The 22,525-nt window shown below is 41.2% G+C and overlaps 1 protein-coding gene across 1 annotated transcript in view; it reads right to left on the bottom strand.

Moving 5' to 3' along the window:
- ZDHHC17 (zDHHC palmitoyltransferase 17) overlaps positions 1–21,124 on the bottom strand; it is an 82,058-nt gene extending 60,934 nt beyond the window's left edge. The window contains 1 exon segment of the mRNA XM_086610890.1: positions 21,050–21,124. Coding sequence (XP_086467016.1) covers positions 21,050–21,112 — 63 coding nt within the window. The 5' untranslated portion in view covers positions 21,113–21,124.
- Between the last annotated feature and the right edge of the window lie 1,401 nt (positions 21,125–22,525).

Below are 22,525 nucleotides of genomic sequence, written 5' to 3'. Positions count from 1 at the left end.
CATCTGTTGACCCGCTAGCTGAAGTGACTAAGTCGTGGTCAACAGTTCAATGTCCAAGTGGAGGCCAGTGACAAGTGGTGTTCCTCAGGGGTCAGTACTGGGACCAGTGCTATTTAACATCTTTGTTGGTGACATGGACAGTGAGATCGAGTGCACCCTCAGCAAGTTTGCAGATGACACCAAGTTGTGTGGTGTTGTGGACATGCTGGAGGGAAGGGATGCCATCCAGAGGGACCTTGACAGGCTGGAGAGGTGGGCCTGTGAGAACCTCATGAAGTTCAACAAGGCCAAGTGCAAGGTCCTGCACATGGGTCGGGGCAATCCCAAGCACAAGTACAGGCTGGGCGGAGAATGGATTGAGAGCAGCCCTGAGGAAAAGGACTTGGGAGTGCTGGTGGATGAGAAGCTCAACATGAGCCGGCAATGTGCGCTGGCAGCCCAGAAAGCCAACTGTATCCTGGGCTGTATCAAAAGGAGTGTGGCCAGCAGGTCGAGGGAGGCGATTCTGCCCCTCTAACTCAGCTCTCGTGAACCCCACCTGGAATACTGCATTCAGCTCTGGAGTCCCCAGCACAAGAAGGACATGGAGCTACTGGAGCAGGTCCAGAGGAGGGCCACAAAGATGATCCGAGGGCTGGAGCACCTCTCCTATGAAGACAGGCTGAGAGAGTTGGGGCTGTTCAGCCTGGAGAAGAGAAGGCTCCGGGGTCATCTTACTGCAGCCTTCCAGTACTTTAAGGGGGCCTACAGAAAGCTGGAGAGAGACTTTTTACAAGGGCGTGTAGTGATAGGACAAGGGGTAATGGATTTAAACTGAAAGAGGGCAGATCTAGATTAGATCTAAGGAAGAAATTTTTCACTCAGAGGGTGGTGAGGTACTGGAACAGGTTGCCCAGAGAAGTTGTAGTTGCCCCATCCCTGGAAGTGTTCAAGGCCAGACTGGATGAGGCTTTGGGCAACCTGGTGTAGTGGAGGGTTTCCCTGCCCATGGCAGGGGGGTTGGAACTAGATGATCTTTGAGGTCCCTTCCAACTCTAACCATTCTGTGATTCTATATACCAGGGCTAGGGAGATATCTATTGCCAAGATGAGCAGGTCTCACCATTTCTCACATTCTCTCAGCTGCGCAATAATCTCTGTGACCAACAGCTCCTTTTGCAATGAGAAGCGTCAGTGACTTCATAGCGTGCCCAGTTGAGGCCAGTCAGCAGAAGTGTTTTCTAGCTTCCTGCAATGTTAACCAGCTCTCCATCGACTGCAATGGGCGTTTAAATACTGAGCTCACACACAGACAGGTAAACTCTGCCCTCTGACTCTCTCAATCTGGAGTTCACTCATCTCAGCTGTATAAACACAATGCCTCCCCCATAATTGCATGCTGATAACCAAATAGTCATTGCAAATTTTTCTCACTAAAGTAATTTTACAGGTATTTCTAGCCTAAAACTATTACATGCATTACGAATCTCTTTTAGAGAGGTAAAAAAGATTTAAAACTGAAAACCACATTTAAAATATCTATTTTCAGATTTCAACATACTGAAGTGCCACTTAAGCAGAAGTCTAAAAACTCATACCAGTTATAACCTCAGAGTAAACTATCAAGAATGTAGTCTAGTTGCAAATGCCAAAACCTCCCGTACTAGTTTCAAACTCAAGTAACTTCAACAGAGTATGCTTGTGTTTGTTACATACAATTTACATATTTCATATAGGGGAAAAAAAATCAAATTAAGATAAATTCTAATGCATTAGGTACATTTGTAGCACTAACTTGTACTAAATTAATAGTCATTTATACAGTTAGAACATTTATGACATTTTATACATTGAATAAACCTTTCAAGAAATTCAAGTGTCTAGAGCTTTAAAACCAGAACATAGTAATACTGAGAACTAGTGCAGCAAAAGTCTTTATCTCAAAATAGATTTATTCATGCATAGGCTTTTCTTCAGAAAAAAAAAATTTGAATTTCACACAGTACCTAAATGATCAGAGTACATATTTTCTTGACCACAATGTTATTTTGTAGCATTCAATTTTTTTCCTAAGCCTGAAAAACTGACTAGATTAACCAATTAAGCACTGCCAGCCCAGCAGGAAGGCTGCTCTGTTGCCATCTCTACAGGAGAGACAACCTAAAAGTATTAACAGGGCATTTGCTATCATCCAAACCACACATTACAACCAATTCTCTTACTATCCAGAAACACAGCTTCACTTTTTATTTGAAGAAGGGAACAGCTTAACTAAGCCTTTTTCCCCCAAAGTACTAGATAAGCCAGAGAGTTATCTGGAGTAAAGACATTGAAAAAAATACCAGAGGACACCATAAAAATAAAAAAAAAAAAGTAAAATATAAGAGAAGGCTAAATTGATTATTTTGTGCCACATGATTTTCTCTTCTCCATCCCATTAGAAAAAAAGGAAGATTTATACCATCTCTGTTAACCAATTTTTACACCACACAACTGCTGTAGGATTTTACCTATCACATTGTAATGCTCAGACCCTGAAAAGCTAAAGGATAAAACTAGTAGGCAGAGGCTAGAACAAAAGAAATTCACTGTCCTGGAGCACCTTAATGAGGAGACAGTAGTTCCATGCATTTCTTAGCCTCCTACAGCTGCTGGAAGGGGAAAAATTCTCTTCTTGTTATCTAACAATTATTAAAAGCAAATCAAGAAGGTTATTTTTCAGGCAGATGTTAATTAACAGGGAACACTACTTCTCCTAAGCTGCAATTTCATGACTACTTCAAGCACACAAACCAAGCGTCTATTCCCTTGAGCCCACACTAACCAGTCAAGAGAGATGCACATTTACAAGCAGTGTAAATTTATGTCAGCCTACAGTGAAAACTACAGCCTTATGATACTAATGCTTTCATAAAAAGGTTTATGGGAACACAGCAAAATCTTAAGTTAACCATGTAAATTCAAAAAAGTAAGAGATGATATTCCTTACCCTCTTCTACAGCTTATCTACTACTTTTACTAAGGATTGAAGGTAACAACAGTACTCTTAAATTTTAAAAAATATAATTTTTAATCTCCTTTTGTACTGATAACACCTCTGAACTACTTTCTTCATGCTGAAACTTTCGAATTTTCTATATTAATGCAAAAAAGCAAAAATGATTAAAAACTCAGATTTGAAGTGATGGTAAATATGATTGCCTGACACAAAATGAGTGAGAAACAACTCTCTCCCTCTTTGCCTCTAGTCCATAAATTAGCAGTTACAATCCATTTGTTCAATATAAAGACTCATGACAAATATAAACTTCAAGTGAACTCTACGCTTTTCAGTTTACTAGGAGAGTTGAGTTTGTATTTTACATTTAAGAACACTTGAAACAGTCCCTAAAATCCTGAAAGGAACATCACAGTCTCCAACATCATAGAACAGTCTTCTAAGCACAATGCTAACTGTGGAAAAGTTGGGGACTGAACTGTTGGGGAACAGCATAGGGGAAAGGGACCTGGGCATCCTGGTGGACAGCAGGATGACCATGAGCCAGCAATGTGCCCTTGTGGCCAAGAAGGCCAATGACATCCTGGGGTGTATTAGAAGGGTGTGGTTAGTAGGTCGAGGGAGGTTCTCCTCCCCCTCTACTCTGCCCTCATGAGGCCGCATCTGGAATATTGTGTCCAGTTCTGGGCCCCTCAGTTCAAGAAGGACAAGGAACTGCTTGAGAGAGTCCAGCGCAGGGCCACAAGGATGATTAAGGAAGTGGAGCATCTCCCTTATGAGGAAAGGCTGAGGGAGCAGGGTCTCTTTAGCTTGGAGGAGGACTGAGGAGGGACCTCATTAATGTTTATAATATGTAAAGGGTGACTGTCATGAGGATGGAGCCAGGCTCTTCTCACTGGCATCCAATGATAGGACAAGGGGAAATGGATATAAGCTGGAACATAGGAGGTTCCGCTTAAACATGAGGAAGAACTTCTTCCCAGTAAGGGTAACAGAACACTGGAACAGGCTGCCCAGAGAGGTTGTGGAGTCTCTTCTCTGGAGATGTTCAAAACCCGCCTAGATGCATTCTTGTGTGATCTGATCTAAGTGGTCCTGCTCCGGCAGGGGGATTGGACTAGAAGATCCTTTGAGGTCCCTTCCAATCCCTAACATTCTGTTAAAAAGGGATGACTTTAGATTTGCCGGAAAAGAAGATGCAAATACTGTTCATTTTGGAAGCAAATCATTTAAGACAAATTCCAGGAAAGCATATCAAATCTGAATCCTCACCCAACACAGTTCTCTGCAGCTTGGACAGATTCCCAAGCTTAGAGTCAAAATCTATCACTTAACGCTATCTGTGCAACCTGACAGTTGCACACTGGCTTACAGTGGCACGCTCGCTACTACCAGCGCCATTCTACAGCATATAACTCTTATCTGGCATTGTAAGTGCCTGGTTTATGATTGTGCTCTGTAGAGTAACTTTGGGCTCCTATGTCAACAAGTTGCCAGGAATCAAGATAAAAGAGAACCTGGATTTTATGAATCATAGTAAGATTTGGTTCACCGGGTGACAGGCGATTTGGACCAGGTCACTGCAAACAACGCTGTTACACACTATGCTTGGCTGACAAGGCAAAATGTCATAGAGGCAAGACACCAGCTAGAACAGAAAAGCCTCTTCATTCCTGAAGAATTTTTTCCAGGGTTCTGAAAATCCTGTGCAGGGTTAGGGCACAGTACTGTAAATGGATAGAAGTAACTTCTCCTAGTTATTCGAGAAAGAATGATTTAGAAAGAAATAATGAAAGACTAATTTTAAGAGAACCTCATATGGGTCTACACTGGTTTAGCTGGGCAAGTTACCAGTAAAAGGAACAACTGATAGCCTGAATAGGAGACCATTATAAACCTAAAAGTGAATCCAAAACAAGTATCTGCTTAAAGTGTTACCTGAGTCTACCGAACACAGCTAACAAACACTTTGCTTGAACCTTCAGCTTTTGATATTGCTGTCTCTATCAGCCTTATGCATTTCAGAGAACAATTTGGTTATTTATGTCTCTGTTTACAGAGTCTACTAGTTTGATTAAATATTGACTTACCAGGTAACTAAAAACGTTGTATTCGACACAGCTAACCTTCCCAGATGTCATGGCTTGTGATACACCAATATCTAGTCAAGAGATTTCAACTGCTAGCTACCTCTGCTTTTACAAAGGCTATATATACAACAAAGAAAAAAAAAAAAACCAGAAATAATCAGATTTCAAATTACTTCAGCCAAACCAGTACAACCTTATGCCTGACATGTATTTGGTTCTATCAACACATTCACTTCAGACTGAAATGCAAAGCTTCCCTTTGTTTTTCCATGCACAGCACTGAAACCCAAAAGCACATTCTTAAAACTTCCCACAAATTTCAAATTACATCCTTTTTAAAGAAAAAAAAGTTCTCTGAAACGCCCGATTCCCAATACTACAATACAGATGAATAACTGCTTCTGAAGCATCTGTTGCTCAAATGAGAAAACAGTAATGTAAATTCTTCTTTGTGTCTATCCAACCAATAGACAAGTTCTGCCATGTGTCTCTGTAGTTATTTGGAAAGTAAGAATCAGAAAAAACAGGTATGGTGATCGTTTCATTTGACTACATTACATTGCTGCAAACATCACAGAATCATTAAGGTTGGAAAGGACCTCTAAGATTACCAAGTTCAACCATCGATCCAATACCACCATGCCCACTAAACCGTGTCCTGAAGTGCCACATCTACGTTTTTTGAACGCTTCCAGGCATGGTGACTCCATCACCTCCCTGGGCAACCTGTTCCAATATTTGACCACTCTTTCAGTTAAGAAATTTTTCCTAATATCCAATCTAAACCTCCCCTGGTGCAACTTAGGGCCATTTCCTCTTGTCCTATCGCTAGCTACCTGGGAGAAGAGACCAACACCGACCTTGCTACAACCTCCTTTCAGGTAGCTGTACAGAGCAACAAGGTCTCTTCTCCAGGCTAAACCACCCCAGTTCCCTCAGCCACTCCTCACAAGACTTGTGCTCCAGACCCTTCACCAGCTTTGTTGCCCTTCTCTGGACACACTCCAGCATCTCAATGTCCTTCTTGTAGTGAGGGGCCCAAAACTGAACACAGTGTTTGAGGTGTGGCCTCACCAGTGCAGAGTACAAGGGCACGATCACTTCCCTAGTCCTGCTGGTCACACTGTTTGTGAAAGATCTTCAAATGGCCTTATTGCAAGTAATTCTTCTGTCTCAAGGACTGCAACAATATATTTAAACTATTACAGAGTTTGCAATAAGGACTCAGCAGTAAGACAACCCAACATCAAAAGCAAAAAAGCTAATCCTAATATACAAGTATTTCAATCCAGACACTTGTATAGACAGTAAAACTCCTCATGAACCCATACATGGTAGCACATATGCACCCATTATAAGCTATGTAAGAAGACATGACTCAGAACAAAACCGTGCCAAAGCTTAAACACAATCTTTCCATCACCTTCTTTGGCAAGTTTTATATTTTTAAATGTTTAGCATAGTAATTTAGAAGATTGCTATTTAAAAAGCTGTGGCTATTAAACACAATCTCTCTACACGCATTGCCTCCAAGCATGATGGTTTCAACACAGCCACAACCGTCAGATGCTGCCATCCTACGTGCAGGCATGGCTGTAAGTCAGCAGCAGCAGCTACCTGAACAAAGCTGCCTGTGCCCAGGCACCACACGTCCTGTTCAGCCCCGGCAGAACCAGCTACAGTGTACCCTGGTGTTACAGCCAGGGTGAGTTTGCCCAATGCTAGTCATTCTGCATCAGCAGCTAAGCTAGAAAGAAATCCTAAGTATGACATTCAGACAGCGTTTATTTTTGGAGTTTAACAGCAGATTAAAACACATAAAAATACAGATTACTTCATCTAACCGGTTGGACAGAAGAAAAATTGCTGTTTAAAAATCCTATACTGATCTAGATTACTTGCCCATCATTATTTAAGGAACAGGAATAACATTTTAAAAAGTGAAAAATAATGATTTGTATCATGGTTACATGATGCCTTTTAGAGAAGGCATTGTGTATTGTCAGTTTCAATGCCACCATTTAGCTTTTAAGTTCTCACCAAAAATAGGAAAGAATGAATCCCCTCTAAATTCACGAGCCTTCGCACAAATTTTAGGAAAATAGTTAAAATTCTTGAAACGACTATGATTTCTTTTAAACATATGACAGATTGATAAAAAAGTAACAACATAATATTTGAGCCTAGAACATACACCACATTCACACATGGCTCCAACAATGTTCCAAAGTGTTAAAATATTTTTTCTTTTATGACAAAAATATTTAATCACAGAAAATTTAATTTTCAATGATAATCCACTGTTAAAAACCACTCACAGCTAACTCAGAGATAAAAAACTAACTGAAACCCAAACACATTTATTTTTTAATACTTTGATCTCTACTGACTACGGCTCTCCCCTAGTTGAAAGTCAGGAAAACTAAATAGAAAGTAGCATAGCAGAGGCCTGATTTCACTGATTTACAATGGTGTTACAGACACTAAATCTCTACTTACTTCATTCCGTTTCAAGGAACCATTTCCAAGCATGACTTGAGCCAAATTAGTAGCTTACCATTGCTAAAAGAGAAAGGTCATTTCTCTGCCCACTCTCCCCCACTGCTCTTGGCTCCGTGCTCCTGCTGCCTAACTCAAGCTACCTTTGGTCCTCTGAGCTGTGGTCACAGTGAGCCCACTCAATACATTAGAGGGGGGGGAGGGGGAATAAACAAGAAACTGAAAAATCTCATTCTTTTACTAGGACAGCAAGTTGAATCTGTTTCTCCTGTGAAAAGACAGACTCTGGACACACTGGTAGAGGGAAAGCAAGTAAGAAGAAGGTAGGAACATTTTGGTAGGTGTCAATTGTTAATTTGACTAAGTAATCATGGAACACACTCCAGCTTTTAAATATTCAAGGAAGCCAGGCTGACAGGATGAAGAAAATGATGCTACTTCTAGAAACTGGGAGAGGTTGGTTGGCTTGGAAGGCTGCAAGAGAGACAGATTTTACCTATTTATAAAAATCAAATTTGGTTTCCCAATTACTACAAAGGGTCACTCTTTCTAGATGAGCTTCCCACTTCAGTGACTATCCTTTGACAGTGCCCTAATCACTCAGATGCATCTGTGACTAGTTCGTCATTACTCATTAGTCAAGAAGTGTGCAGATTGCTTGCACGGATGCATAAGTAATGCAGTGTAGGAAAAAGCTCAGAAGAGTAGAGACTAAGGCTAAAAAAGGTCTTTTGGAAAAAAGAAACAACACAGCAAAGGAGAAAAAGTAACCTCCTCTGTAATACAGGACCAATAAGATGGGGAAACAGAATAAAGCAAAATATAAACAATAACTCCAAAGGAAAAAGGAAGAAGTACAGGAGAGTGGGGGACAAAAAGTAAGCACAGCTCCCAAGAATAAGCACTACCAATACCAGCATTCCCAGTCAGCTATCCTCACGTTCAAATGTGCAAGTAAAGTTATGCTCATTTCCCCTCTGTATTCAAATCTTCTAATCTTTTCCAATAAAAAAGACAAAATTAAATAATCTTAAGGAGAATTTTAAGAACAGTATTCATAGACAAAAGAATTAAGAAGTTATGCATGAAAAATGACCAAGACTGAATTATTCTGAGATAGCAATTTATAATTCGTAATTATATAGCAGGAGGATATGAATAGGTCAATATGCCTGCTTGGACATAAGGAAGGGAGGAAAATACTGCTGCTTACAGCTGCTACACATGGCTCTGGTAGGCATTAACAGATGGCTAGGACTGCCTTTCCTTTAACGTTATGCAATATTGCTGCAAGGAAGCGATACCGTGACCAACATCAGACAGTCAAATTCTGAATGGTGACCAAGCTAACTGACACTTAAAAAAAACTAACAAGTTCTAAGCTAAAAATGTAGAAATAAAAGTATTACCTTCCATAAAATACTGCATGCTATTGCCTTTGCTTCTTAATGAAAACAGAAGAAATCATAATTTATTTTTTTTAATTGATGACTATACTATTTCCATATCTGGAAACAGTCAAAAGAATGATGATAAAATTGGAAGTGACTGCAACTAAGCATACTATTTCAAGGAAGCTAAACAATAAAATAATCTTCATGTATGCGTGTTACATTTAACAGGGACTATTGGAGATTAACATTAAAGCATTACTTCCCCCATATCTGTGTTCAATTTCATAGAATGGTTAGGGTTGGAAGGGACCTCAAAGATCATCTAGTTACAACCTCCCTGCCATGGGCAGGGACACCTTCCACTACACCAGGTTGTTCAACACCTCATCCAACCTGGCCTTGAACACTTCCAGGGATGGGGCATCTACAGTTTCTCTGGGCAACCTACTTCAGTGCCTCACCACCCTCATTTCTCTATTTTTCATTTTTTATAATACAGTGCTTTTTAGTAAGCTTTCCCAGTTTTCCTCCCACATTTAAAGAAGTGCAAGAATCTATATCACAAATTTATTTATAGTCATTTGCATGTTATAAACACCCACATAAATACTAGCCACTCAAACACTAGCATTAATAGAAAAATGCTAATGAAATAAGTACAAGCAAATCAACTCATTGCATTCCTAAAAAAGATACTCCTGGTATTTTTTAACATTTTAAAATGAAATTCCTCTTCTAAAGTCTATGATAACTTTCCTGCCCCTTCACCTAATTCGGCAACACAAAGTCACAGAAACAGAGGCTAAAGTGATGATGTCTTAATTTTAGAGAGAATCACATTTAATTCGTTACAGGCATAAGAAGAGTAACTTTTTCTCCTCTAGAAGCAGCAGTAAATTTAGGATGAAACCAGTAACAGCTAATCTGACTAACTGTTGACTGTTCTCAAGTGGGAGTAGTCTGATCCTTCTTATACTCACATGAAGTGCTAGCCACAGAAAAAAAAATTCTGCAGGGCTGAACAGGTTCATCAGTTTGAGGAGCCGGAGCCTTCAGCAGCTGTGAGCTGTTAGATCGTCTGAACTGAGATGATGAATATACACCTTCAGTTTAGCTCATTCATGCTAGAAAACTTCCATTTTCCATGAAAAGTGTGCAATACCTTTTTTTCCTTAATCTTAACTGATCATATTACACATCAGAACAACAGTTCAGTGTTTGGCTTGCCAATATACATACATATATATACATACCAGATTCGCCTTACTTTGACCTTTACAATTTATGCTGGGATTCCTGCCCCCTATTGGAGCATTAGATTACACAAAATGAGTATGACATGACAAAAAACCACTTCCATTCGATGCCAATTCTGTCACCATTTTCCATTACTTTGCACATTCGACAGCATCCTGTGAAGTCTGTGTGGTTTCCCTCCTAAATTTTTGGCCTATTTGCATGGTTTCTTGACACACCAATAGAAAAGATGCAATTATGAAAATACCTGGAGAAGCTAATTATAGAATACATACCCAGTGAAAAAAATCTGTAGCTATCACATGGATTTTTTCTGAAAGCAAGTTACAGTTTAAACTGACAATGCTTTCTTTAAAAAGCAGCGAAATAGATTGAGAAAGCCTCATCTCAAAGACGATGAAGTAGTGCTTTTGCTGATAACAGAGTTCCACTCACAAGCAAGTCAGCCATCACACAGAGAGAATAATCCGCATACTCTCCCATGCAGATCTAATTCTTTACATAACAACGAGTTAGAGATGCTCAACTAGAGCCCTTAATCCAACCACTCCATGCAGAGGTCAGAGATCATGTGATTTAAGGCACAGCTGGTAACAGTAAGTTTCATTTCTTCAAAGCAAGCATCTATAACCAAAAGCCTGTTTTATAGTCATTTACTTAGAGATGCTCCTAAATTGAACAGTACCATACTTTGGCAAGCAACAGCTTCACAAGCAGGCCTTCAGAAGGCCTTGTATTTGCACACACAGCATCACCAGCAAGTGTTCTTTAAAACAGCTGCATTTATTAGCATTTGTAAAAGTTAAAAAACCAAAAAGTTTAAAATACTATGCTTTAGGGCTTACTTTAAAGTTTTGTTTCAGTTAGCAACTTACATTACCATTAACACATATCTTTTTTGGCTTTCTTTTCAAGGAGTGAAAAGGAGTTGCGTTTTGTTCTCAGCCAAAATGTCAGGAATTCAAGAGAAATAAAACTGTATTTTTTGTTCAAGTGATTTAAACAACTCTAAGTTTGAGAGTATATGAGCTTGCAGACCTCTCAATATGAAAAAAAATCCTTGAGAACTAGGATTAGTAGTCATTCATCATAAGAGTAATTTACACCCAATTATTCATTTCACTCTTTTAAAGTGCTAAACTTCAAAAATGCACCTAAGTGTGTATCTAGCTCAATCCTGATCCTCAACCATTTAGAGAAAGAAAACCCACTACTTAAAAATTCACAGCAAAGGACATTCTGAAAGTTCTTTTCAAAGATCAAGATTCTGGAGCAAATTGCTGGTTGCTTTTTCTGCTACCTTTTAGGGCTCGTTTCTCTGCTGTGTGTGAGATGCTGGAAGTGTTCAAGGCCAGGTTAGATGAGGCTTTGGGCAACCTGGTGTAGGGGAGGATTTCTCTGCCCATGGCAGGGGAGTTGGAACTAGATGATCTTTAAGGTCCCTTCCAACCCGAACCATTCTATGATTCTTCTTCAATTTTCAAACCCCATAACATAACATATTCAAAAAAAGTACACTAAAAGGTTCTGCTTTATTCAGTAAATATTGTCAAAGCACACTCAAATGTAAATTATGCTGCTTAGTGAGTTTATAGCTAACTCATCTCTGAGGAACAGTGAAAAAATTAAATCAAGACTTAGAGCACAGGCAAGTGTACACAACAGAATGAGCAGTCAGTCTAGCTATGGACCCTCTTCTCTCCTTGGTATATACAGGAAAAAAAAGAAAGTTAGTACAAGTTGCAATCAATTCTCATAGAAAACTTCACCATTCCCACCACAACCTTAAACCAGCAAACGGAGCTTCAAACCAATAGCCAACGCAGCAAACTCTCATTCCCACTTATAGTAAAAACAGGTTGGTTCATCTACCACAAGTAGGAAGTGCATGAAAAGCACTTCTAGTCATGCTGATAAGTCTTCTACAGCATATGAGAGACAGCTTAGTAAATCTATGGTCTGACAGTTAAGAACAGTCCCACTCTATCCATCTCCTAATGTTCTAGATTGATCACATCAGCTTACTCGCTACCTTCTGTCAGTAGTGTAGCATGCTTGATCCTATAATGAGTAGGTTTAGTGAACTGGCAGAAAGTTATATACATTTTTTTTAGTATGGGATGAATTTTTCTACTGATTTACTTGCCTGAACTGGCTCATCCTGGGACCAGACAACCATCACTGGCAGATGCATGCAGCTGGAAGTATTTAAACGTAGGTTTCACAACCTGCTTAAGTCAAACTAAAACTGCCCTGCCATCAGAAGGGGTGGTCACACTCACAGTCCCAGCTGCACATTCTCCATTACCTCTTACCACCAGTCCTCACAACAGCGCAGTAACAGTTGGAGTTGGATCAGGTCACAGACTCACCAAGCAAGAAGTAGCCTAGTTCACCTACTGGCCACTCAATTGCAGGAGCTGACCACAGAAAGGGTTTCCTGGTTTTGACTGGGACAGTTAGTTTCCCTTTTTAGCAGCTAAAAGAGCTCTGTGTTTTGCTTTCAGTCTGGGATTCATTACAAGAAAAATGTCGATAGTGCACTGATGTTTATAGTTGGCACTGAAACACCAAGGACTTTCAGCTTGACATACTTTTGCCAGTGTGCAGGAGCACAATAGGCTGGGAGAGCATGGCTGGGACAAAGAGTCCACAACTCCCCTTATGATTTGAACTTAGATTCAGAATTGAGGGCCAAATTGGCCAGTGAAGTATTCCATGTCATACAATGTCATGCCCAGTGTATACATGACGGTTGACCAGAAATAAGAGCTTTTTGCTCTTTCAGGAACTCTCTTGGGAGGGCTCAGACTCTCAAGAGTGCTCTCTCTCTTTTCAGGCCTCTCACTCATCCGGGATTGCCGTGTTGGGACTTACCTGTTTCAGGATCGCTTGCTGGAACGGGACAGGTGTTGGTCACTGGGTAGTGCATCACTTGTTTGTATGTATTATTATTGTACATATATATTATTACTATTATTAAATCGTTCTTATCTCAACGCACGAGTCTCCTTCCCTTTTCCCCTTTAACTCTCTTCCCTAATCCGCGGGGATGTGGGAGGGTGAGTGAGCAGCTGCGTGATGTGGCATTTAGTTGCTAGTCAGGCTAAACCACGACGAAGGGTCTGGGTTCCACCACGGCTTTAGATCACGTTAAACTCAATCATAAAACCACATCCTTCAAAGCCAGCAATACAAGTGCTCTCAAAGCACACTCCAACGCCCTCCCTCTCTTGCTACTGTGCTCTCTCCTTCTTGAGTCATCTTCATCTTCCTCTGCTCTTGAGCAGCCTTCTAAGCTCTGACCACAGCATTCCCGCTACCCTCCATTTTTTGTTACTCCCCCTTACAGAGACAATCAAGGAAACACTTCTAAAGACCTCAGGGCATCCTACAAGCATAGGAAGAAATTACTAGATTTCGAAACTGGACAAGACAAATTGTAGTCTAATGCTACACCATGCGCTTGGGCATGACAGGCCTGAGGGTTCAATCCAGCCAGACTCCTTCTGACTTCAGAAAAAGCTTTCAACTTTGTTCTACAGTCTCATTTGTAACAGACTCCAGTGTTTGTCTCAACTACAGGGATGCTATGAAAGTCAAATCTTTATCTCATACTGCCTTTGAAAAGCAGCAGAGGACTGTGTATGCTGAAATATCAATTACTGAGGCTGCTCCCATCTAAACATGTCAGTATCAATGACAATATTATCCAGTTTTCAAGCACACAGCAAACAAACGTTTTCCTCTTTAATCCCATAAACTGAATTCTGCAAAGTTTAAATGTAACCCTCTTCCACATTTATAATGTCTCATTACTTTCTTGAGCAAACAGGTAAGCACAGTGAAACCAATGCTGTTGAAAGACTAACATTCTGTGAAACCTGAGAGGAATAAAGTCTGTGCTTAGGAAGTAAAGGCAAAGTGAGTTAACACAAATTTAGGTCAAACCAGACATTAACCAGTTCCCTTAAGAGGGCCTGTTTCAGAAAGTTAAAAATCAATTACTGCCCAAATCAGAAGAAAGTATGTAAAAGAAAAACAGTAAATAGTTGAAATCTATTTTTAAGTGTTTTACTAGATGTCTGAAGCCACAATATTACCTCAACAAAATCCTAGAGTGGTGAAAAACTGCATAGTTTAAAAGGGAAGTAAGAACAACTGTAAAAAAAAAATATTGTAAAAAACAGCAAAAGAAGCATTGATAATAAGCATGACAAATGAGAAAAATACAGAGAGCTGAAAGCCAAGCAAAAGGATACAAGACATTCCTATCCCTAGAAAGGCAAGCGGCATCCTAACAACAAAAGAAACGGACAAGTTCTCATGATTACAACATAAGAATGATAGAACTGTCAATAAAAACACAAAACCACAAAACGTGAAAATGTTCAATAAGTACAGAACAAGAACAGCTGAGGAAAAAGCCAGAAAATTTAAATCGCATCCTGTTGCCATGATAAAATGCTTTCTAATATAACAACATATTATATAAACTTTTTCAAAGTACAGGTTGCTTAGGTCAACCTTATAGTCCCAAAGCTGTAAATACTGTTTTTCATTAAGCCTGATGAAACTCCAGTGATCTGGATAAAATGACCTGGGTTATAAATGGTTACCATTTTAAGTTATTGTGACTATTCTAGGTTTGATACAGAATTAACAAAAAAGCAAAGGCTAGTAATGCTAAGTACCACAGCTTCACAGAAAAACAAACCCAGCACTTTCAGTTGATAAAGTAGTAGTAACAGTTAAACACAGTTAATGACCAAAGTGTTGCATTAATACTGTCTGATATTTTGATTAAGAAATTAGAATATAAAGAAAGTTAATGTAGTCTGCCTTGCATGTATTAAAAACTAGAGAGGTACAAGCTTTATTCTTATGATTCATTTTGTGACTTTTATACATACTGTCCTAGCTAAGGACTATGCTGGCCAAAAAAAAGGCTCTTGCTCTTTTCAGTAGCTAACATTTGTAAAGCCTCAGAGGACCGTTAATATGAAAATACTATGGAGAGGACACTAAGCACCCTACAGAGCTTGTATTTTGACCCCACTCTTTCATGGTTGTCTGCAACCTAGAGGTAAACAACAGTTATAATTAAGTTTTATAGCGGGGTGGTGGGGAAAGGGGGATAAATAATACTCTGACACAACACAGCTTATTTACTTGGAGAAGGTTGAGTCAAGCCAGAATAAGGTTTTTAAACACCAACGAAAGCAAAGTTATACCTAAAATGAAGACCCATCCAGGAAACTATCCTGAAAGCACTGAAAAGACTTGGAGGTGGAAAATCATCTGGGCACAAGCTTCCAGTGTGATGCAGTTCCCAACGAGATCAGTATAATGGTGTATACAAATGTGCAATGATAAGTAAGAACATGGAAGTTGCTTCACTACTGCAACTGGCCCGTGTGACTTAATTAGAACAGCGGTCTGTTCTTAAGTCCACTAAGACAGCTATCACACTCAGAGCAACGCCATGAAAACTCTGAAAGAATGAAAGAACACATCTTAACAAGACTCAAAAGGGTCAGCAGGACTGCAGACCATAACACCAGCGTAGGGATCTGATAATCACCAGCTTATTAAATAAATACGGAGAGACCTGTATTTGGATAGATAACTCTCAAGATGTAATGAACAGAAACAAATTAAATTCAGACTAGAAACAGGTTTAAGTCTTAAACAGACTAATTAAATTCAGGGGCGACTTGCCCAGCTACACAATACTATCTGTTACTGTAGGATTTTGCTTATTTTCTTTTTTACTTTATAAGTAGCATTGCGCTTTAAAAGAATTAGCTCATTAAAAAACCCTCAATATCTGCATTAGAATGTTGGACTAGATCTGCAGTCCCCTCTGGCCTCAAACTACGAAGCTAACCATGATACACGAAGCAAGACTCAATTGCAATACTAAGCAAACTAATTTGTCTAAGACTTCACGGTTCCATCCTCCTTTTTAAGTAAATACAATAAACAATAACTGATCTTTGAATAAGCTCATAAATGTAAGCTTAGTCCCTGTAGTGATCCTGACTAAAGCACAGAGTAATTCCCATACCTTTATAGGGCAGTCAAGAACAATCTGCACCTTAATACTGCCCCAATAGTATCAACAGAATCTCACAGGGAATAGAGTCAGACTGTAAAAATCAGGCCTTTCACTGATATTTTAAACAGAAAAAATAGAGCTAAAGCTATCTACAATAAGTTTACCTATTTTCTTCTCATTGCCACCGAGGAATACAAGGATATACCATGCTTCTAACTTCCCAGGTAGTTACAAATTGAACCACAGGGAGAGAAAAAAAAGATAAAAATGAAGGCTTCCAGCTAGAATAATTCCTGCCAGAGCCCATAACTCCTAAAATTTTCTTCCAACTTTGTAGGAATATTTTTCTCTGACTTCTGAGTAAGCAACAAAAAAACCCTCAAAACCTCAACTTCCACAGCCAAGACTTTTCTAATGCCAAAAGAGATCTGTAAGAATCAATAACCCCTCTCTCTCAAACATATCCCACACAACCTAACAACACTGGTGAATGCACTACATAGCGGTAACAAAACAGAGCTTCCCTCCAGTAACAGTTGTTACCATTTAGGAAGAGATGCAGCCCTGAACTGCTGAAATAACTTTGGCAGTTCAGACTGAAAGAGGCCATGCACCAAGAATATTTTCCAAAGAAAAAGGAGCAATACAAACAAAATCTATTTCCTAAAGATTCTCGTCCCATTCTTGGATTTCAAAATAAAACATCCAAGCCTATCACCACCTACCACAGAACAATCAGGAAGTTGTTCTTGTTTAGAAGATCCAAGGAATTTAAAGTCAGAAGGCCCATCAAAATCATTTAGTTGAAGGGTAAGAAGTACAAGCAACACGAATAGCATTCTCATATTCCCATACCAAGACTACACTGTATAAATGGAAGTAGAGCTTGCTGTTGTACCTGTCACCAGAAACCTGAACATGGCGAGAAGGAAACAAATTTGCAGGGACTACGTAGCCAGTGTTACTGTGCCATCCTAGGGTGCTCTGTGTCTCTTATAATGGAGCTACCATATCACACTGTAGAGCGGCCAACACCATGCCCACCCCGAGATCTACATCTCTTTGGTCATCCATGCACCTCACAATCCTGCTGAAGAATTCATGTATATGAAAAAGGTGGTACATCACTCTCAGAATGAGAGTCACCCTAACACAGTCTACATTCCTCTGCATTCGCGGATTTAAAACACCCCGCTGTCCATGCATGGAATTCAAAAGCCTGCATTCGGTCTCTAGAAAGACATCCAAACTCAAGCTGAAAGCATCAAGAGCTGGATAATCCACCATTGCCCTTCTTTCTTTACTACAATGATTACTCATCCTCACTGCTTATCACATGTGCCTTTCAGTTTGATCCCATTCAGCTTCACTTTCCAGTCACTGGATCTTAAGTATAAACTGAATAAAGCACTGGATCTCAGTAAGAAAGTGTTTACATGGGGAAAAAAAAAGCTGCTTCTCACTACGTCTGATAATGTGAACAGGGGTTTTCCAAGTCCTTCACCATAAGGCATTATTAAAATAATTCTTAACTTTTTTCCACACTCCATTATTTAACAATGACTTCTAAAGACAAAACTTCGTCATTAGAATTATCACATCCTCAGCCAAAAATCATTTTCTTGTTCCTAATCCGTAAACCATCTTAAAAAAACCCACTAAATTAAGGAATACGTTACATATTTTTTAATTAAAGGATTATACTGGGAGCTTCTGAACTGATCATTCATATTTATGTCCTACCAGTCAATATATTGCAGGACACAGTCCCATGCCTATGTTCCTTATCTTCAATGCAATACTTCAAATACAGCTGCACTAAGGTGTACTTTTTTTACTAGCTTAACTTCATGTGAATTCTGGATGGGTTTGTAAAATTGTTCCATCCTCCCTGCTCAGTACCTATCCATCTTGTCCATCTGCAAGTTCTACTTATGACCATTTTGTTATTACTTCCAAATAATTAATGAAAAAAAGTGTCGTGTCTAGTAGATTAATTCCTCTAAGAATTTCAAGAACCATGACGTTCAGGAATAACTCTCTCTAGGAACTATTTCCAAGATATTAGTTAGCCAGCAGTTATCCATCCATTTATCATATACTGTAAGATCATTCTATAACATGAGCAATTGATGTTATTATTGTACTTCACCAATAAATGATATTCATATACTTTGCTGTTCCACTAGTAATCTTACAACAATGTTAGCAGAAAACAGTGAGATCTAAACCGTCACACGAAACTGAACTTGCGATAAGAAGAAGGAAAAAACACAAAGATAATAATTCGCTTTGCAGAAACAAGAGCCATAATACCCCCAAGGCAGTCCCATCATCAATCTCCTAGGGCATTCACATTTTCAGCAGTGTTTCTATCTCTCTCACCAAAATTACTTGAATCGCTTTAACTCAAGCCTTTCACAAACAAATAGATCTTCCAGCACTCCGGTATTTAAGTAATTTGTCACTATTCCCAAGACCATCTTTCCTACAACATTAATATTGTGTTCATAATATCTCATGGCAAAATGCAAAGCCATAGAGCCCATACAAAAACAAACACCTCCCTTTCAAAAAAGCCCCTTAAACTTTGAAAATAATCCAAACTAGTCAAAACAAAGACAGTAAAAGCAGCAAAAGCCTCATTTAAAAAAAAAAAAAGGTACAAGAAAACATTTTTAAAAGATGCATGACACATAATAGTAGCATGAAACACAAGAAACTGGGAAAGATTTTGACAGTCCTATAAAAAGCATCAGTTTTATATGTACACAAATGTAAGAACTGATTATATGCTCCAACGTCACCACTTACATAAGGACATTGTGCTATTTTCTTAAAAAGTGGAAATCACTGAGTATTAGGGCCTCTGACCTTCAAAAATGACTGAACACAGATGGACTACATTGTTCAATGGGCAGGTCTGTGACAATACAGCTCTGCTACGGTACAGAATCCTCAAGCTTTTAACAGACACTCCAGAAATGCTCTTTTAACAGCCAGTCTCGCCACCGACATTAAAACATCCTTCTCTTTTAAAGCTTGCTGCACAAAGTGATTTTAAGGACTACAGGAACACCCACTGAAATCCATGTAAATACTACCCTGTGAAGAAGATATAGTCAGATACTCAGCATTTCCAGAAAATCAAATAAAAAACCCTCAAGACTAGTTAGACAAGTGATATTATTGCATATTAGAAGATTCAGGTTGCTGTTATAGCATGCTATATATACAAGCTTTCTTTCTTCCTCATGTTTTTTACACTCAACTTATACACCAAAGCACGGTGTAAAATTCTACCAGATGATTTAACTAGTCAAAGTCCTCAATTTAAATTGAGACATTTTCTTCACTATAAAGTAATTACTTAAAATTAGTTTAACAATACTAATCTTCAATTTTCGAAACTAAAGGTTTTCTAACAGCCTATAGATGCTTTTTATTCTGTTCTATAGTTTTAGACTGCCCATCAAAAGTTCCCACAAGTTAAGAACGTTTCCTTCAAAGAACATCAACATCCAACAGTCTAGATCATGACTGAAAACTTCTGTCACTTCTGAAAAATATTGAACACTGCAAATGAGAGTACTTCTCCAGTTAACTCTGAAGAAATATGTAGCATCAATCTTTGCACAACACTTAAACAGAAAATCCAGACACTTATTTGGCGTGCATCACTTCGCTGCTTAACCTTCAGAACAGACAGGTCTATTTTACAGTCATAAGTGAGGACAGTTTAGAGAGGGAGTAGGATACACAATCACATATAGAGGCCTACAGAGCCTCTTCAGTCATCAACAAAACTTAAAGTGTCTTTAAGATGCTGTTTAAGGAAAAAAGAGTGCCCTTCGTTTAGCAAAATCTGGAGGCCAGCATATGCACTAAATGTTTTCATAGGCTGAAAAATCCATTTTTACAATCCTTAATGTATCATGTGACAAGTCCACACGTAAAAGGTCTTCTAATCTGTTTAAAACGTTTCCAAACAATCACACTAGTCCCCGAGAATGCACATATGCTGTTGACAACGCTGGGTGGCACAAATGAACAGTAAAAATATGACACGAAACGACCGCTACATGTTACCTGTAAACATTCCTCCCACCGCCTGGCCAACACATTGGAAAAGACAGACCGTTTGCTTTCTAAAAAAATCCCACGCCACCCAGGGAGCGCTGGGCTGGATCGGACCAGGCCCGACCTGCAGACGAGCCGCAGGCCAGTGCCAGCAAAACGCAAGAGGAAACATTCATTCCTCCTTCCCCAAACCGCTTCCCCCTGGGCTGCCGGTCCGCAGCCCCCCTGGGGCGGCGGGGGCGGGCGCCGAGCCCGGCCGGGCACCGAGCGCTGCTACTCAAGAGCAGCCGGTGTCGGTTCCGCCTCAGGGCGCCCGGCCCGCGGAGAAGCGATAGGGCCGGGAGGCAGGCGGGCCCCCGCCGCCCGCCTCAACCCCCTGGCCCGGTGCCGGGCGGGACCTCCGCCGCCGGGAACAGCGCCACAGAAGGGCCCGCGGCGGAGCCTGCCCTCCATCCCGCCACCGGCACCCGCATCCTCCTCCCCGCCCGGCCGCCTCCCTGCGCGGCCCGGCCCAGCCCTGCCCACCCCGGCCCCCGCGCACACCAGGCGAGCAGCGGCGGGGGCGGCGGCGCACCTCCCGCCCTCCGCGCACCCCGCACGCCCGCCTCGCCCTCCCCCTCCCGCGGCGGGACGCCGTCCCGGCCGCTGCCGAGCCCGTGCACCGCCGCCGCCCCCAGCGGGGTGCCCTCACCTCCGGGTGCAGGATAGGGACGCAGCCCGCTTCTTTCTCGTACTCCTCCAGAGGCGCCGCCATCTTGGTGCGAGCCCGCCGCCCGCTGCATACCGGGTAATGCGCGCGCGCCCGCCGCGGCCGCCCCCCGGCGCCCCGGGCGGCCCGCCCCTCGGCGCCCCCGGACCGCGCGGGCCGTGGGGCTGCCCGGGGGCGGCCCGGGGCGGGGGGGGGGGAGGGGCCCGGCCCCTTCGCCCCGGCCGCCGGAGCCCGGTCGCTCGCCGTCGGCTTCGGCAAGGGCGGTGCCGGGAGCCGCCTCCGCTGAGAGCGCCCGGCGGCGACGCGACGGTGCTACGGGCTTCGGGGCCCGGCCAGCGGCCTGAAATGAGGTCTGCGGGCGGATCTCAAAAAAAGGAAGAGGGCCGCAGCCGGCGGGTAGCTGGCACGCCGCGGGCGGGCCGCCCGGCTCCCCCGAGAGGCTCGGGGCTGTGTGGCCAGATGTCCCGGGGCTGCGTCTCGGATTCTCTGCCCATTTGCCCACCTGCCTTCCCGCGGCCGGCCGGTGCCCGCTCGGGACCGTGTCCGATCCCGGCGGGGATCTGTGTGCTTCTCGTGGCCCCCAGGACGGCTGCTCGGAGGCAGGCAGCCACCAGCCTAAGGGAGAGTGACTTTGCTGTCCGGAGAAGCATGTCACCTTTTGGAGATATCAGTATCAGTGCTCCTGAAATTAGTATAAATTTAAGTTTTGGGAGTTGTCGCTTAAGTTCATTACAATTTGGAATGAGAGCACAAGGATGAGCTCCCTTGTACATGTAATGTTGACATGGTTCCAGACTAAGTAATGTCTATTCAGTTTTCTTTGGAAGTTGTCTTTGTGCCTACTACGTAGCAAAGAGAGCATGAGAAGAAACTAAGAGAGCTTTTATAAGGTTTTTCGCTCATTAGCTGCAAGAATGTTTGAAACCCCCTAACGTTCTGAGGACATCTGGAAGGGTTTCCTTCAACCATTTGTACCCAACTGCGCTGGTGATTTCTTACATCCTGTCACACGCATTATCCAGATGGCCAAACTCTGCTGCAGATTCGGGGGTCAAAGTACGTTGTGCGGGAAAATAGGTTTGTTCTGTTTAGTTTTCACTTCTGTTTCTTACAAGCTGTGTAATACGCATACAGCCAAGATTAGGAATCCTAAAACTCTGTATTTCAAACTTTTTTTTTTAATAAATAAATTATATTTTATTTAAAAAAATGTTTTTGCAATAAGAGAATGTTACCGCTGTTTTGACTGCTGTTTATATTGGCCATATCTATGGTGCTCTCGTTTGCCTTTGTGAGAAAGGGACTTTTAGATAATACATTTGTTGTATCATAATACATTAAGCTCATAAGCCTAAAACCCCATGATGATATTTCCTTTATTACTCTTTCCTATCTCACACAAAATGTAACAGGGAAGCACTAATAAATCTGACTACAGCATTATTAAAATGTTAAACC

The sequence above is a fragment of the Tauraco erythrolophus genome, chromosome 4, assembly GCF_009769465.1.
Source record: "Tauraco erythrolophus isolate bTauEry1 chromosome 4, bTauEry1.pri, whole genome shotgun sequence".
Taxonomy (NCBI): domain Eukaryota; kingdom Metazoa; phylum Chordata; class Aves; order Musophagiformes; family Musophagidae; genus Tauraco; species Tauraco erythrolophus.
This window is presented reverse-complemented; position numbering and strand designations above follow the sequence as displayed.